At 38.0% G+C, this 15510-nt stretch overlaps 1 protein-coding gene across 1 annotated transcript in view; it reads left to right on the top strand.

Annotated features, from left to right (window-relative positions):
• The window catches only part of MEIKIN (meiotic kinetochore factor), a 135099-nt gene that overhangs the window by 11630 nt on the left and 107959 nt on the right, over positions 1–15510 (top strand). Inside the window, exon 5 of the mRNA XM_040241605.1 lies at positions 8810–8947. Within this exon, the coding sequence (XP_040097539.1) occupies positions 8810–8947 (138 nt within the window). The remainder of the gene's footprint in view (positions 1–8809; positions 8948–15510) is intronic.

Below are 15510 nucleotides of genomic sequence, written 5' to 3'. Positions count from 1 at the left end.
TTGGTATTAGGGTGATGGTGGGCTGATAGAATGAGTTTGGAAGTTTATCTTCCTCTGCAATTTTCTGGAAAAGTTTGAGTAGGAATTTAGCTCTTCCTAAATTTTTGGTAGAATTCAGCTATGAAGCTGTCTGGTCCTGGGCTTTTGTTTGCTGAAAGATTTCTGATTACAGTTTCAATTTCCGTGCTTGTGATGGGTCTGTTAAGATTTTCTGTTTCTTCCTGGTTCAGTTTTGGAAAGTTGTACTTTTCTAGGAATTTGTCCATTTCTTCAAAGTTGTCCATTTTATTGGCCTATAGTTGCTGATAGTCGTCTCTTTGATCCTTTGTATTTCTGTGTTATCTGTTGTGATCTCTCCATTTTCATTTCTAAATTTATATAATTTGATTTTTCTCCCTTTGTTTCTTGATGAGTCTGGCTTATGGTTTGTCAATTTTATTTATCTTCTCAAAGAAGCAGCTTTTGGCTTTGTTGATTTTTGCTATGATCTCTTTTGTGTGTTTTGCATTTATTTCTGCCCTAATTTTTCAGATTTCTTTCCTTCAACTAACCCTGGGGTTTTTCATTTCTTCCTTTTCTAGTTGCTTTAGGTGTAGAGTTAGGTTATTTATTTGACTTTTTTCTTGTTTCTTGAGGTATGCCTGTATTGCTATGAACCATCCCCTTAGCACTGCTTTTACAGTGACCCACAGGTTTTGTGTTGTTGTGTTTTCATTTTCATTCATTTCTATGCATATTTTGATTTCTTTTTTGATTTCCTCTGTGATTTGTTGGTTATTCAGCAGTGTGTTGTTCAGCCTTCATATGTTGGAATTTTTAATAGTTTTTCTCCGGTAATTGAGATCTAATATTATTACTGCATTGTGGTCAGAAAAGATGCTTGGAATGATTTCAATTTTTTAAATTTACCAAGGCTAGATTTATGGCCCAGGATATGATCTATGCTGGAGAAGATTCCTTGTGTGCTTGAGAAAAAGGTGAAATTCATTGTTTTGGGGTGAAATGTCCTATAGATATCAATTAGGTCTAACTGATCTATTGTATCATTTACAGTTTGTGTTTCCCTGTTAATTTTCTGTTTAGTTGATCTATCCATAGGTGTGAGTGGGATATTAAAGTCTCCCACTATTATTGTGTTATTGTTAATTTCCCCTTTCATACTTGTTAGCATTTGTCTTACATATTGTGGGGCTCCTATGTTGGGTGCATATATATTTATAATTGTTATATCTTCTTCTTGGATTGATCCTTTGATCATTATGTAGTGTCCTTCTTTGTCTCTTTTCACAGCCTTTGTTTTAAAGTCTATTTCATCTGATATGAGTATTGCTACTCCTGTTTTCTTTTGGTCTCTGTTTGCATGGAATATCTTTTTCCAGCCCTTCACTTTCAGTCTGTATGTGTCCCTTGTTTCGAGGTGGGTCTCTTGTAGACAACATATATAGGGGTCTTGTTTTTGTATCCATTCAGCCAGTCTTTGTCTTTTGGTTGTGGCATTCAGCCCATTTACATTTAAGGTAATTATTGATAAGTATGATCCCATTGCCATTTATTGTTTTGGGTTTGAGTTTATACACCCTTTCTGTGTTTCCTGTTTAGAGAAGATCCTTTAGCATTTGTTGGAGAGTTGGTCTGGTGGTGCTGAATTCTCTCAGCTTTTGCTTGTCTGTAATGCTTTTGATTTCTCCTTCATATTTGAATGAGATCCTTGCTGGGTACAGTAATCTGGGCTGTAGATTATTTTCTTTTATCACTTTAAGTATGTCCTGCCATTCCCTCTTGGCCTGAAGAGTTTCTGTCGAAAGATCAGCTGTTATCTTTATGGGAATCCCCTTGTGTGTTATTTGTAGTTTTTCCCTTGTTGCTTTTCATATTTGTTCTTTGTGTTTGATCTTTGTTCTTTTGATTAATATGTGCCTTGGGGTGTTTTGCCTTGGGTTTATCCTGTTTGGGACTCTCTGGGTTTCTTGACTTGGGTGATTATTTCCTTCCCCATTTTAGGGAAGTTTTCAACTATTATCTCCTCAAATATTTTCTCATGGTCTTTCTTTTGTCTTCTTCTTCTGGGACTCCTATGATTCGAATGTTGGGGCATTTATCATTGTTCGAGAGATTGTTAACATTGTCTCAGAGAGTCTCTGAAATTGTCCTCATTTCTTTTAATTCGTTTTTGTTTTTTCCTCTCTGTTTCATTTATTTCTACCATTCTATCTTCTACCTCACTTATCCTATCTTCTGCCTCCGTTATTCTACTGTTGATTCCCTCCAGAGTGGTTTTGGTCTCATTTACTGCATTATTCATTATATATTGACTCTTTTTTATTTCTTCTAGGTCCTTGTTAAACCTTTCTTGCATCTTCTCGATCCTTGCCTCCGGGCTATTTATCTGTAACTCCATTTTGTTTTCAAGATTTTGGATCATTTTCACTAGCATTATTCAGAATTTTTTATCAGGTAGATTCCCTATCTCTTCCTCTTTTGTTTGGTTTGGTGGGAATTTATCCTGTTGCTTTACCTGCTGAGTATTTCTCTGCCTTTTCATCTTGTTTATATTGCTGTGTTTGGAGTGGCCTTTGTGTATTCTGGCAGTTTGTGGAGTTCTCTTTATTGTGGAGTTTCCTTGCTGTGGGAGAGGTTGGATGGGTGGTTTGTCAAGGTTTCCTCGTTAGGGAAGCTTGTGTTGGTGTTCTGGTGGGTGGAGCTGGGTTTCTTCTCTCTGGAGTGCAATGAAGTGTCCACTAATGAGTTATGAGATGTCAGTGAGTTTGGTGTGACTTTGGGCAGCCTGTATATTGAAGCTCAGGGCTGTGTTCCTGTGTTGCTGGAGAATTTGTATGGTATGTCTTGCTCTGGAACTTGTTGACCCTTGGGTGGTGCTTGGTTTCAGTGTAGGTATGGAGGCGTTTGATGAGCTCCTATTGATTAATGTTCCCTGGAGTCAGGAGTTCTCTGGAGTCAGGAGTTCTCTGGTGTTCTCAGGATTTGGACTTAAGCCTCCTGCTTCTGGTTTTCAGTCTTATTCTTACAGTAGCCTCAAGACTTCTCCTTCTATACAGCACCGATGATAAAACATCTAGGTTAAAGACGAAAAGTTTCTCCACAGTGAGGGACACCCAGAGAGGTTCACAGAGTTACATGGAGAAGAGTAGAGGGATGAGGGAGATAGAGGTGACCAGGAGGAGAAGAGGGGGAATCAAAAGAGGGGAGAGCAAGCTAGCCAGTAATCACTTCCTTATGTGCTCTCCACAGTCTGGACAGCTCAGAGATCTTCATGGAGTTATACAGAGAAGAGAAGAGGGAGGAGGGAGACAGAGGTGGCCAGGAGGATAAAGGGGTGAATGAAAAGGAGAGAGACAGATCCAGCCAGTATTCAGTTCCCTATGTGTTCTCCACAGTCTGGAACATACAAAGAGATTCACAGAGTTGGGCAGAGAAGAGAAGGGGGAGGGAGGAGATAGAGATGACCTGGTTGAGAAAAAGGAGAGTCCAGAGGAGGGGAGAGCAGTCAAGCCAGTGATCTCTCTCCCAAGTAAAAATGGTACTGAAAATTGGGTTCTTAAAGGTACAAAATTGATAACAAATACCAAAAAGCAAAGCTTAAAAATCTAGAGTAGAGGTTGGATTCTCAAAAATATAATACTAAAGAAAAAAACAAAGTCATAAAAATTATATATATATATGTGAATTGAGAAGGCATGGCACCCCACTCCAGGACTCTTGCCTGGAAAATCCATGGATGGAGGAAGCTGGTAGGCTGCAGTCCATGGGGTCGCTAAGAGTCATACACGACTGAGCGACTTCACTTTCACTTTTTATTTTCATGCATTGGAGAAGGAAATGGCAACCCACTCCAGTATTCTTGCCTGGAGAATCCTAGGGATGGTGGAGCCTGGTGGGCTGCCGTCTATGGGGTTGCACAGAGTTGGACACAAGTGAAGCGACTTAGCAGCAGCAGCAGCATATATATGAAGTTTGCTTTAAAAAATAGGGTCTTTTTTTTTTTTGCAAAGTAATAGTAGGTTATAAAAATGAAAATTAAAGGTGTAATAGAGGACTTAAAAAATTTTAATTAAAAAAATCATAATAGTAAATATATATCTAGGACTTTCTCTGGTGTTTTTGTGGACAGTGTGGGATCAGTTCATTTTCAGATAGTTCCTTGATCCAGCTTATACTTCTCAAGATCTATAGGCTCCTTCCTATGTAGTCAGTGCTAACTACAGGGTTTTAATCTATTGTACCTGTCATATCCAAGGCAGTTCCCTCTGTTTGTTTTAGCTTCTTCTGTTTGCTGGTTTCTTCAGTGTCTAATTTCTGCCCTGACACAAGGGGGCTGTGGTGGACACTTTTTTAAAGGCTCACTTTTTCAGTCGTGCTGTGGGGAGGGAAGAACACTGCACACAAATAATACTGGTGTGTGCTCACAGTGACTCAGCCACACTGGGTTTGCCGCCACTCACGGCGTGTGTGCTTTCCCTGTCTACACTGCTTAGGCGCTATGTTGCTCTGCCGGGAACTCTCTGAGGCCGGCCCTGGGTTGTATGCACTTCCCAGGTCTAAGCCGCTCAGGTTCAGGTACTCGGGTACTCCGCAAAGGCGCAGACTCGGTTGGGCCTACATTTTGTGCCCTTCCGAGGTCCGAGCAGCTCAGGTGACCAGGAGCTTGGCGAGCGCGGTCACTTCGACTTATCACCTCCCCTGTCCCTGTCACTTGGTTTTCTGGGGGTACAACCGGCACCCCTTCTCAGGTGTGCCTTGTGTCTCTTCTGAGGAGCTGATCTCTGGCTGTGACTCTCCTGGTGGATGTCGACCGTGCAGAATCCCAAGAAGCCTTGGTCAGCAACAAAGCCTGCTTGCAGTTTGGTAGATGATGCCTCTCTGGGGCCGTGATTACCCCCTTCCAGCTCTGGCTGCCCTCGCCTGCCTGTCTCCGGCGGGGGATGGGCCAGTCCACAGCCGGCTAGCTCTGCTCAGGCCTTTGTTCTGTGAGCCGGTCTGGCAGTGTCTTAGGTTAGGGCTTTTTGCTGGATAGCTGTCCCACAGTCTGGTTTGCTATCTCAAGTTAGTTCCCTCAGATTGCCCTTGGGGCATTCAGGCCTGGTTCTTACTCTAAGTAATGCAGCCTGCGCCTCCCTGTCCAGCCCCCGTTTGCTCGTGGCGGATGTGGGCATCTGTGCTGCTTCTCTGCTGGGAGTTACCCTTGGGCATGTAATCTGTGGGTTTTAATTATTAATTTTTTTCCCTCCCAGTTATGTTGCCCTCTGAGGTTCCAAGGCTCGCCACAGACTCGCCAGTGAGAGTGTTTCCTGGTGTTTGGAAACTTCTCTCTTTTTTAAGACTCCCTTTCTGGCACGGATCTCCATCCCTACCTCTTGTCTCTCTTTTTATCTTTTATATTTTTTCCTACCTCCTTTCTAAGACAATGGGCTGCTTTTCTGGGTGCCTGATGTCCTCTGCCAGCATTCAGAAGTAGTTTTGTGGAATTTACTCAGAGTTCAAATGTTCTTTTGATGAATTTGAGGGGGAGAAAGTGGTCTCCCCGTCCTATTCCTCCGCTATCTTCATGAGCTTACATACTGAAAGAGCCCACCAACTGCCCATCACAATGAATGAAAAAGACCCATACCAAGACACAATGTCATATAATTTAAAAATCTTCAGGATAAAGAGAGAAATCCTTCAGTTTTTCAGAGTTAAAAAAATTACCTATTGCAAATAAGCAATCAAGAATGTGAATAACATTGAACATATCAGAAGCAACTCTAGAGGCTAAAACATGGTGGAAAAGTGCACTTTTTCTGAAGAGAACTGATTTGCAGAGACAGGATAAATCCTCACCAAAAATTTGTTTTAAATTTCAAGATTAATGATGCCACTCACATACCAAGAGGGTGTGAAAAAGTTTGTTACTGATATAATGAGGCCACCTAGAGAGGAGACTCTCTTCCTGAACAGGACTGAAAATGGCTTGAGAGAGCAGAGAAAGGAGACTGGGTTGGGATGTTTAGGTGGTTAGAGTGGGGCTGGGATGAGGCTTTAACTTGCCATTGTTGCCAGAATATGGAGCACCAGGGCTCATCAGCTAGTTACAGATATGGGACAGAAGGGGAACTTGGAACAGTAAGGTTTAAATCTGTCAAACACTAAAGACTGCATCAGTCTTTTTAATATACTGGCCTAGAATTCTGTACTCAGCTAAACAATCACTCAGATAGGAAGATAGTATAAAGAAATTTTCAAACAGGTCTTCTATGCACCTTTTCTCAGGAAATGAAGAAGATATTCCAACAAAACCAGAAAGGAAATCAATAAGGAAGAAATCATGAAATCAAAGGGTCTAATACATGAAATATATAAAAGAATTTCTTAGGATCGTGGTAAAGGGAAATCCCAGGAAGACACCTCTGCAGCACGTCTAGCAGACAATCAATCCCAATTTAAGCAAGTGTATTGAGATCTCCAGTAGCAGTACTTTAAAAAAAAGAAAAAAAGGAAGGAAAGAAAAAGGAGGAGAAAGAGGAAGGGAAGAAGAAAGGAAGGGAAAAAAAGAACTGATAGATAACCTGGCATTTTCAAAAAAAAATTATTAAGAGGAAATTTATACTTTTGCAAAAAGTTGATATGAAATAGGTACTTAGAAAACTAATTGAAAATTAGGTAATCAATAACTCAAAGGAAAAATAAGAACTTATGGCAAAAACGTAACATAAATAATAGAGCTCATAGTACATGGTTCAGCTGTAAATATATTTAAGCAATTATAATAACAGAATCATTGAATACATTTAATTTATAAATATAAACATATAAAAACAATAGAGTTAATGGGGTTGAAAACAGTTGTCTCATTATGATAGGAAGTTATGAGACAAGAGGTTGCAATTTTTTTTTATTTCTTTAAGAGGTGGTAGTTTTTGATAAAAGCTTGTAGAACTGACTTTTTAAAATGTATAGTATAATTTGATATAAATGTAATTTTAAAATGCATTTACATTTCTTACTTGTGACACCAGGAGCAGCCTTCTATTATTATAGTCAGGAATATTTGTTTATTCTTTTCTCTGCCAACTTACCCAGGGGGTGAGTACAGGGCTTTCCTGGTTTCTGAGCCCAGTTTGAGTTCTGGAGTTTGGTGGAAGGATTTTCTCTCCTGAGAGTGGTATACATAGAATTTTGATAGGTAGAAGGCACGAGAGATGCAGCAACCAAAAATGAGGAGGAAGACGGTGAGAAAAGTAGCAAGGACAGGGAAGGACACTCTGGGACAGCTGAAGTATGGGAAGAGAAACATACTCAGAGGAATAGCCTGACTCTGACATCTGAAGAGGGGAATAAGGATGGTAGCTTGAGTCAGTCAATTTAAGTGGTGCACTGGTGCCTGGAGGAGGTGGGCACATTGGGAACAGTTGTCAACATTAAAGAGAGGGTTGGAGTGAAAGAAAAAGATGTGGTGAGATCAAAGTGGGAAGGATAAAGAGTTAGTAGTCTCGGGTAGTTAATGAATGAGCAGAGATAGATATAAGTCAACTCCAGGGCAGAAGATAATGGGTTTTAAGAGTGATGCTCTCCTTTCATCCGTTATCCCGCACTCCACCAGTTTCTGTTAGTGTTGACCTCTGTTTTATCATGTTAGGAATGTTTCATAAATGCTGACTGTCTATAGTAGAGTATATTTTCTCTTTTCTTACTCGACCTTCTGGTTCTTCAAGTAAATACTAAGTTCTATCCCTGTCATTTATTGGAAAGATTTTCATTCTAGTCTACTCTCACAGGGATGACTTTAAGACTTCTGAATTAGAGAGATTTTCTGTTCATATATTTCCCCCAATTTGCCATTGAGATGTTTGTTTTCTTATTATTGAATTTTCGGAGTTCTTTATATTTTGGATTCCAGTCCATTTACAAATGTTTTCTCTTACTCTGTGGCTTGTCTGTTTGAAATAGAAAGTTTAAACTTTGATGAAGCCCAGTTTATCACTGCTTTTGTTTTATGAATCATTCTTTAATTGATACATTAAAGAAATTGTTACCTAACTCAGTGTCATGAAGATTTTATCCTCTATTTTTTGTAGAAGTTTTGTAGTTTTAGGATTTGCATTTAGAATCACGATGCATTTATAGTTAATTTTTTATATGATGGAAGATATGAGTGCAAGTTATTTTATTTTGTTTTGCTTTTGCATGCGGATATACATTTGTTCCAACATAATTTGTTTGAAAGAATATCCCTTCTCCATTGAATTGCCTTTGCATCTTGGTCAAAAGTAAATTACTGTTATGCATGTAAGTCTATTTCTGGACTCTGTTCAGTTCCTTTGATCTATGTTCCCTTGAATCTATGTTTATGCTCATTGTTTTTTAAGTGGAATAACTAGAATCATCCTTTCTTCTTCTCAGCTAGTCAGCTTACAGTTAATGGGTTACTTATATATAAAACTTGGACTTGAAAAATTAGGTATACATTTTATTTATTTATATTTATTATTAAGGTATACTTGATAAAATTTGTCTTTTTGAGTCAAGAATTATAACTGAACCAAAGTAGGGAAGGAATAAATTTATAAAACTTTGAAGAACAATGGAAGGGGTTTATATTGCATTTTCTTCATATCAAAAATAGACTTCTTTTCTAAGATTGAAATTCACCTACAATTTAAGATTGTATACAATCGCATGCCGTTTCAGTTTTATGTGTAATTTTACATTACTAGTATACAACTGCATGTATATTTCTACAAGTTTAAGTTCTTAGAGTTTTGAATCTGTTTACTGTTGAAACATTTTACCCTTTTTTTTGTTTATTCTATAGGACTAAGTTTGCAGCACGATATTTCTGGCTCTCTTCTAAGTTATTCATTTACAGACTCTTCTACAGAATACAAGAGTTCTGAAGAGAATTTAAGTAGCTTCCCATCACCTGAGCTCTTCAGAGGATCAGATTATTTAGGTGAGAAAATTTCAACCTTAAGTTGCTCCTCCATAGAAACTACTCCTTTGTCTACAAATGCTGCAATGAATAATGTTGCTTTTGAGAAGGTATACTTATCTTCCTCACCAAAACCTCTCTGCCCAGTATCCATTGTGTTCCACACTCAGTCACATAGGACTATAGATAAAACCCCCCAGATCAGGAAAAGATGAAGAGATTAGCATTTACATGTAATACATATCCAGTTATTAATATTGAGCAGCTTTATACATAACATATGTATATTTGTTCTCTTGAACTATGGGTTATCTTTTATTTCCTATGCTTCTCTTACTTTTCAGTAAATCAGAGGTTGACTGGACCATCTCCCTGCTTGAATTTTTTCTACAAATTATCAGTTATTTATATTTGCCATATATATAATTAACAGCCTTTGGTTAATGATGGAGATTGAACATATGCCTTCCTCCACAATTTTGTGCAATGGCAGAAAATGACTTTTTTTAAAAAGACATAAACACATAAGAGTAAAGAGAATGAGAAAGAATAAAGCATAAAGTTTGGAAAGCTAGAGAGCAAATGGTCTGATAAAGTGGACTTGAAAAAGCTGAATCCTGAATCAACAATGGGAATACCCCTGACACAAGCTAGTTTGTACAATACTATAGTATCCCAGAAAAGCTTTCAATGTGGCTTGTAAAATACTTGTAAAAAGCTGTATCCACAATACAAAAATTATGGTGACTTCTCTTTCTCCTTTCCTAGAAATTTATTCTTTGGGGTGTTTTGAAACAGAGGGACCCTGAACTAAGCACTGTTAATAGCAGAGATACCATGGTATTTTGGAATGTTGTCATTTACCTCACGGTGGGTGAAGTTTACTTTCTCACTCTTTGGCTCTGGGGTTGGCCATATGACTTTGGGCAACATGGATATCAGTAAGTGAAACAGAAGCAAACTTTTGATATGTGCATACATAATTGGTTTTGTCCTCCTATCCTTTTGCTATCATGAGGAAAATACAAATCTTCTTCCACTTATGATGGAAAAAACTCTTAAGCTGAACCATTGTGAGTCAGGGACAATATGCACATCCTAATTAGCTTCTACCTGTATTATTGAACTCCAGAATAAGAGATACAGAGCAGGATAGCCCTGGGCAGACTTCAGACTTCAGAGAGCTGCCCCAGTTGATTAGCCAGCCTATAGCCTGAAGCGGAGCTGCCTGAGCGAAATAGTAGACAGGTGTAAGAAAGAAATGCTTTCATTTTATGCCACTGAGATTTCAGTGTTATTTATTATATAGAAAAAGCCAACTGCTTCAGATACTGTAGTGAATGCAGAAGTGAAGTGAAGTGAAGTCGCTCAGTCGTATCCGACTCTGCGACCCCATGGACTGTAGCCTACCAGGCTTCCCCATCCATGGGATTCTTCAGGCAAGAATACTGGAGTGGGTTGCCATTTCCTTCTCCAGGAGATCTTCCCAACCTAGGGATTGAACCTGGGTCTCCTGCATTGTAGGCAGACACTTTACTGTCTGAGCTACCAGGGAAGTCAGTGAATGAAGAAAGGGGTAGTTAAATGCAAATGTATATTCCAAATTGTGGGACTGCTCACCAAATGCTTAGTCTCATCCTAACCCAATAGTCCATTTCTCTATTCAGCTTCTAGGATGCTAGCATCCAGAATTGAAACTTCCAGGCAGGAAAATGGAAGATTTTTTCCTGAGCAATCTGAGCAACCCTAAAGAAAATATTAAAAGATACTGACTTCAGTAGTGCTTCAGTGAAACTGACAGGAACCCTACAGTGAAGTTGCCTATGTGGCCAGCCCCAGCTAAGCCATAGAGATCCCACTTAGCCATTTAGGGCCCCCTCTCAAATATGAGCAGAAGACAAGGACTGCCAGACTTCTGATGAATTCTCTAACATAAAGCATAGAGGTCAAAACAGCAAAATATGGTAGTAAGTCAGTAAGGTGTTGGAGTAGTAAACCATAGACTTGCCTTACCACATGGACACACCACATCAACAACGATACATGGACTAATTTGTGTCCATGTATTTCCCTTTGTGAGGTTTCCCTTTGTGTGAAATCTCAAAACTAGTTGAGTGACTCCTGCACCCCCAGGCAAGCTTGAAACCAGTCACATCAAAGCAAGTAGAAAAATTCAAGACACCCTTTCATCAAACTCGCATCTGCCACACAGCACCATACAATTGGCAGGAAACCTTCAGCTCCCAGATTTTCCCTAGGGAGGAAGGGGAAGGACTGAACCATGTGCCAAAAGCTCTCAATTATTTGGGGATAACCAAAGAATGGACTACTGACTTGTCTGCCTCAGAGTGCTGGTGGGACCTGACATACTCTAGAAGTCTGCTGAGTGCTGAAACAAAGATACCACTTTATCCTAGCATGAGAACATTCACTAGATCCCGGCTTCTCTTTGGGGAGGGAAAGATTTAGACTGTGTTCAACATTCCAACATTTCTGGGGCTGCCCAAGGGACTAGCTTTTGTCTCATCTGTCTTAGAGCAGTGATAGGACTTGTTATATTCTAGATGCCTCGTGGCCACTGAAAACAAAGACTCTGGTCTGAACTAGCAAGAAGGTTTGAGAAGATCCTGGTTTGGAAAGATTGGTGAAGGTCTTCTCCTGTATGAGGCCTATCTGTTTACAGACTGGGAAAGCTGGCTGTTTTATCTAATGTGCAGACACCAACACAAATGATTAAAAAGAAAGAAGAAACAGAAACATGGTCCAAAAAATGAGAATAAGATAAAGCTCCAGAAAGTGACTCTGATTAAATGGAAATATATGAACTACCTGACAGAGTATTTTAAATGATTGTCGTAAAGATGTTCAACAAATGTTCATAAAGAACTCAGGAGAACATTGTATGGAAAAAGTGAGAATTTTAAGAAAGAGATTTTTTAAAAAGAACCAAAAAGAAATTTTAGAGCTGAGAAAAACAATAAATACACTAAGGGGGGAAAAAAACAGTAAAAGATCAATCGGAAGAATCAGCAAATTAAAAAATAAGTCATTTGAAATTATCCAGTCACAGGAGCTAAAAGGAAAAAGAATATAAAAGAATGAAGAAAATTTGAGGCTTACAGAACACAAGAAAACAGATCAGTATATGCATTGTGAGAGTCCTAAAGGGAAAAGGGAAGTGGGGAGGGAGGGAGGGAGAGGGAAAGGGCCAGAAGGTTTCTTCACAGAAATGGCTGCTGAAAACTTCCTAAATCTGGAGAACCCCAACAAACCTCAAATAAGATGAACCAAAGAAATTCATATGGGGGCACATAGTCAAACTGTCAAAAGTCAAAGAAAAAGCACTTTGAAAGCAGCAATTTAAAAAGCGACTTGATATATACAGTGAGACCTCATTAGACTGTTTATGGATTTCTCAGCAGAAACCTTGCAGGCTAGAAGAGAGTGGAAGTAAATAGACAAAGTGCTGAAAGAAAGAAACTTCCACCCAATAATACCCAAACCTGCAAAACTGTCCTTAAGAAATGAAGAGAAGATAAGTCCAAACAAACAAAAGCTGAAGGAGTTAATTATCACTAGCCCTGCCTTACAAGAAGTGCTAAAGGGAGTTCTGCAGGTTAGAACAAAGGACTCTAAACAGCTGTATAACATCATATGAGAGTATAAAACTCATTAAGTATATAGACAAATGCACTGATACTATAACAGTGGCATATAAATCACTCTTTATTCTAGTATAAAAGTTAAAAGGCAAACATATTAAATATAATTATAAAAATATGTTAATGGATATACCATATGTAAGGTGGTAAATTATAACATCAGTACTGCAAAACGTGTTTGAGGGGTGAAGTAAAAGCGTAGAGTTTTTGTTAAATTGTTATCAGTTTAAAGTAGACTGTTAAAACTATGTTTTATGTAAGCCCCATGGTAACCACACACAAAAAGTACCTATAGAAGACACATAAAAGAAAAATAGAAAGGAGTCAAAGCATATCAATATAAAAGAATCAATGAAAGGCAGAGGAGCATAGCAAGAGAGGGAAGAGGGGCAAAATAACTATAAAACAGAAAACAGTTAACAAAATTGTAATAGTAAATCCTCCTCTATCAAAAATATAAATGGATTAAACCCAATCAAAAGACAAAGAGTGGCTGAATGGGTTGAAGAAATAATCCAGCTGTATGCTGTCTACAAAAGACTCACTTAAGATTTAAGGGCACACATAGACTGAAAGTAAATGGGTGGGGAAAGGCACTCCGTGTAAATTGTGACCAAAAGAGAGCACAAGGGGCTATACTTATATCAGATGAAAAATAGACTAAGTCAGAAACTTTAATAAGAGACAAGAAGAATGTTGCATAATTATGAAAGGATCAATTCATCAAAAACACTCAACAGTTATGAATAAACATCCACCCAACATCAAAGCACCTAACATATAAGGTAAACACTGGCAGAACTGAGGGTAGGAATAGGCATACAGTCATAGTAGGAGACTTCATTCAATACTCCTACTTTTAATAATGGATAGAACATCTGGACAGAAAATTAACACTTAACTGATTTCCAAGTATATTGCAAAGCTATAGTAAATATAACATTATAGTACTGGAATAAAGACAGATATAGACCAGTAGGACAGAGTAGAGGGCCCAGAACTAAATCCATAAAGACATTTGATCTTTAACAAGAGTGCCAAGAATATACAATGTGAGAGAAATAGTCTCTTCAACAAATGATGTTGACAAAACTGGATAGCCATATACAAAAGAATGAAATTGGACCCTTACCTTATACAAAAAAGTCAGCTCAAAATATAGTAAGGACTTATATGTGGGACCAGAAACTATAAAACTCCTAGGAGAAACATAGGGGAAAATCTTCATGACAATTGGTCTTGGCAGTTATTTCTTGGATGTAACACCAATATACAGGCAACAGAAGCAAAATTAGACAAGTAGGCCTAGATAAAACTGAAAAGCTTCTGTACAGCACAAGAAACAACAAAGTGAATAACCTATAAACAACCTATAAAAAGGGAGAATATTTAGAAACCACATATCTGATAAGGGATTAATATCTAAAATATATCAGAAACTCCCACAATTCAACAGGAAAAAATCCAAATAACTTGATTTTTAAAAATGACAAAGAACTTGAATAAACATATTCCCCCCAGAGAAGACAGTCACATGGCCAACAAGTATATGAAAAGATCACTCACTAACTGTCAGGGAAATGCAAATCAAGATCACAGTGAGATATCACCTCATAACTATCAGGATGGTTGTTATTATTTTTTTAAAAGGTAAGTGTTGGCAATGATGTGGAGAAATTGGATTTCCTTTTTTACACTGTTGATAGGAATGTAAAATAGTGAAGCTGCAATGAAAGAGTATGGCAGTTACTCAAAAAATTTTAAATATAAGTAACATATGTGATCCAGCAATCCCGCTTCTGGGTATTTATTCAAAATAATTACTGTCAGGATCTAGAAGAGATATTTGAACTCCCATGTACATTGCAGACTTTTCACAATAGCCCAATGACCATTGATGGATAAATAGATAAAGAAAATATGGTATATGCATACAATGGAATATTATTCAGCCTTTAAAAAGGATATCCTGGTATATGCAACACTATAGAAGAACTTCAAGGACATTATGGCAAGTGAAAGAAGCCAGTCACAGGAAGAAAAATACTGTATGATTCCACTTGTATGAGATATCTAAAGTAGTTAGATTTATAGCAGTTGAGAGTAGAGTGTTGGTTGCCAGGGCCCACGGAGAAGGAGATGTGGGGAGTTGCTAATCAACAGGTAGAGTTTTAGTTATGCAAGATGAATAATAGGTTCTAGAGATGTGTTGCACAACATTGTGCCTATAGTTAACAATACTCTATTGTACTCTCAAATTTGAGGGTAGGTCTCACGTTAAGTGTTCCCACCACAATAAAATTAAAAATAAGAGAAGAAACCAAACAGAAATAGGAATACAATAAAGATACTGCAGGGAAAAGTTTTCCTTGAGATAAAAATACGTATATTGCATCCATTGAATAGGAACAGGATGCTGTTTAAAAAAAAGGGGGAGTGAGAATATTCAGAGAATAAATTAAATGCAATAGCAGAATGGAAAACTTGGTAGAAGGATTAGAAAATAAATTGAGATTTCCCAGGGGGGAAAAAAGTCAGAAGGGAAAAAAAGGAGAAAAAAGATTAGTTAGAGAAGTAGTATATGAAATCTTACATCAAATAATAGGAGTCTCAGAAAAAGATAATGAAATAAACAGGAGGAAGAAAATTGCAAAAATATAACTCAAGAACAGTTTCTAGATCTAAGAAGTATGATTTCTGGGTTGAAAGGGCCATACAGTGTCTAGCCCATAGATGAAAAACACCAAGACAGAACAATATGAAATTTCAGAACATCAGAGAATGGAATAAATAGAATGGATTTATACAGTTTGGTAGGGTTTAGGATTAAATAGATGAAGAATACAGAGAAATCTAAACAAACAACACTTTATTGGCTCCAGGAAAAACAAGAGGTGGTCATTGTATATATACCAAAGGAGT

The sequence above is a fragment of the Oryx dammah genome, unplaced genomic scaffold (genome assembly GCF_014754425.2).
Source record: "Oryx dammah isolate SB20612 unplaced genomic scaffold, SCBI_Odam_1.1 HiC_scaffold_5, whole genome shotgun sequence".
In the NCBI taxonomy this organism is placed as follows: Eukaryota; Metazoa; Chordata; class Mammalia; order Artiodactyla; family Bovidae; genus Oryx; species Oryx dammah.
Note: the sequence above shows the minus strand (reverse complement) of the source record. Positions and strands in the feature narration are given on the sequence as shown.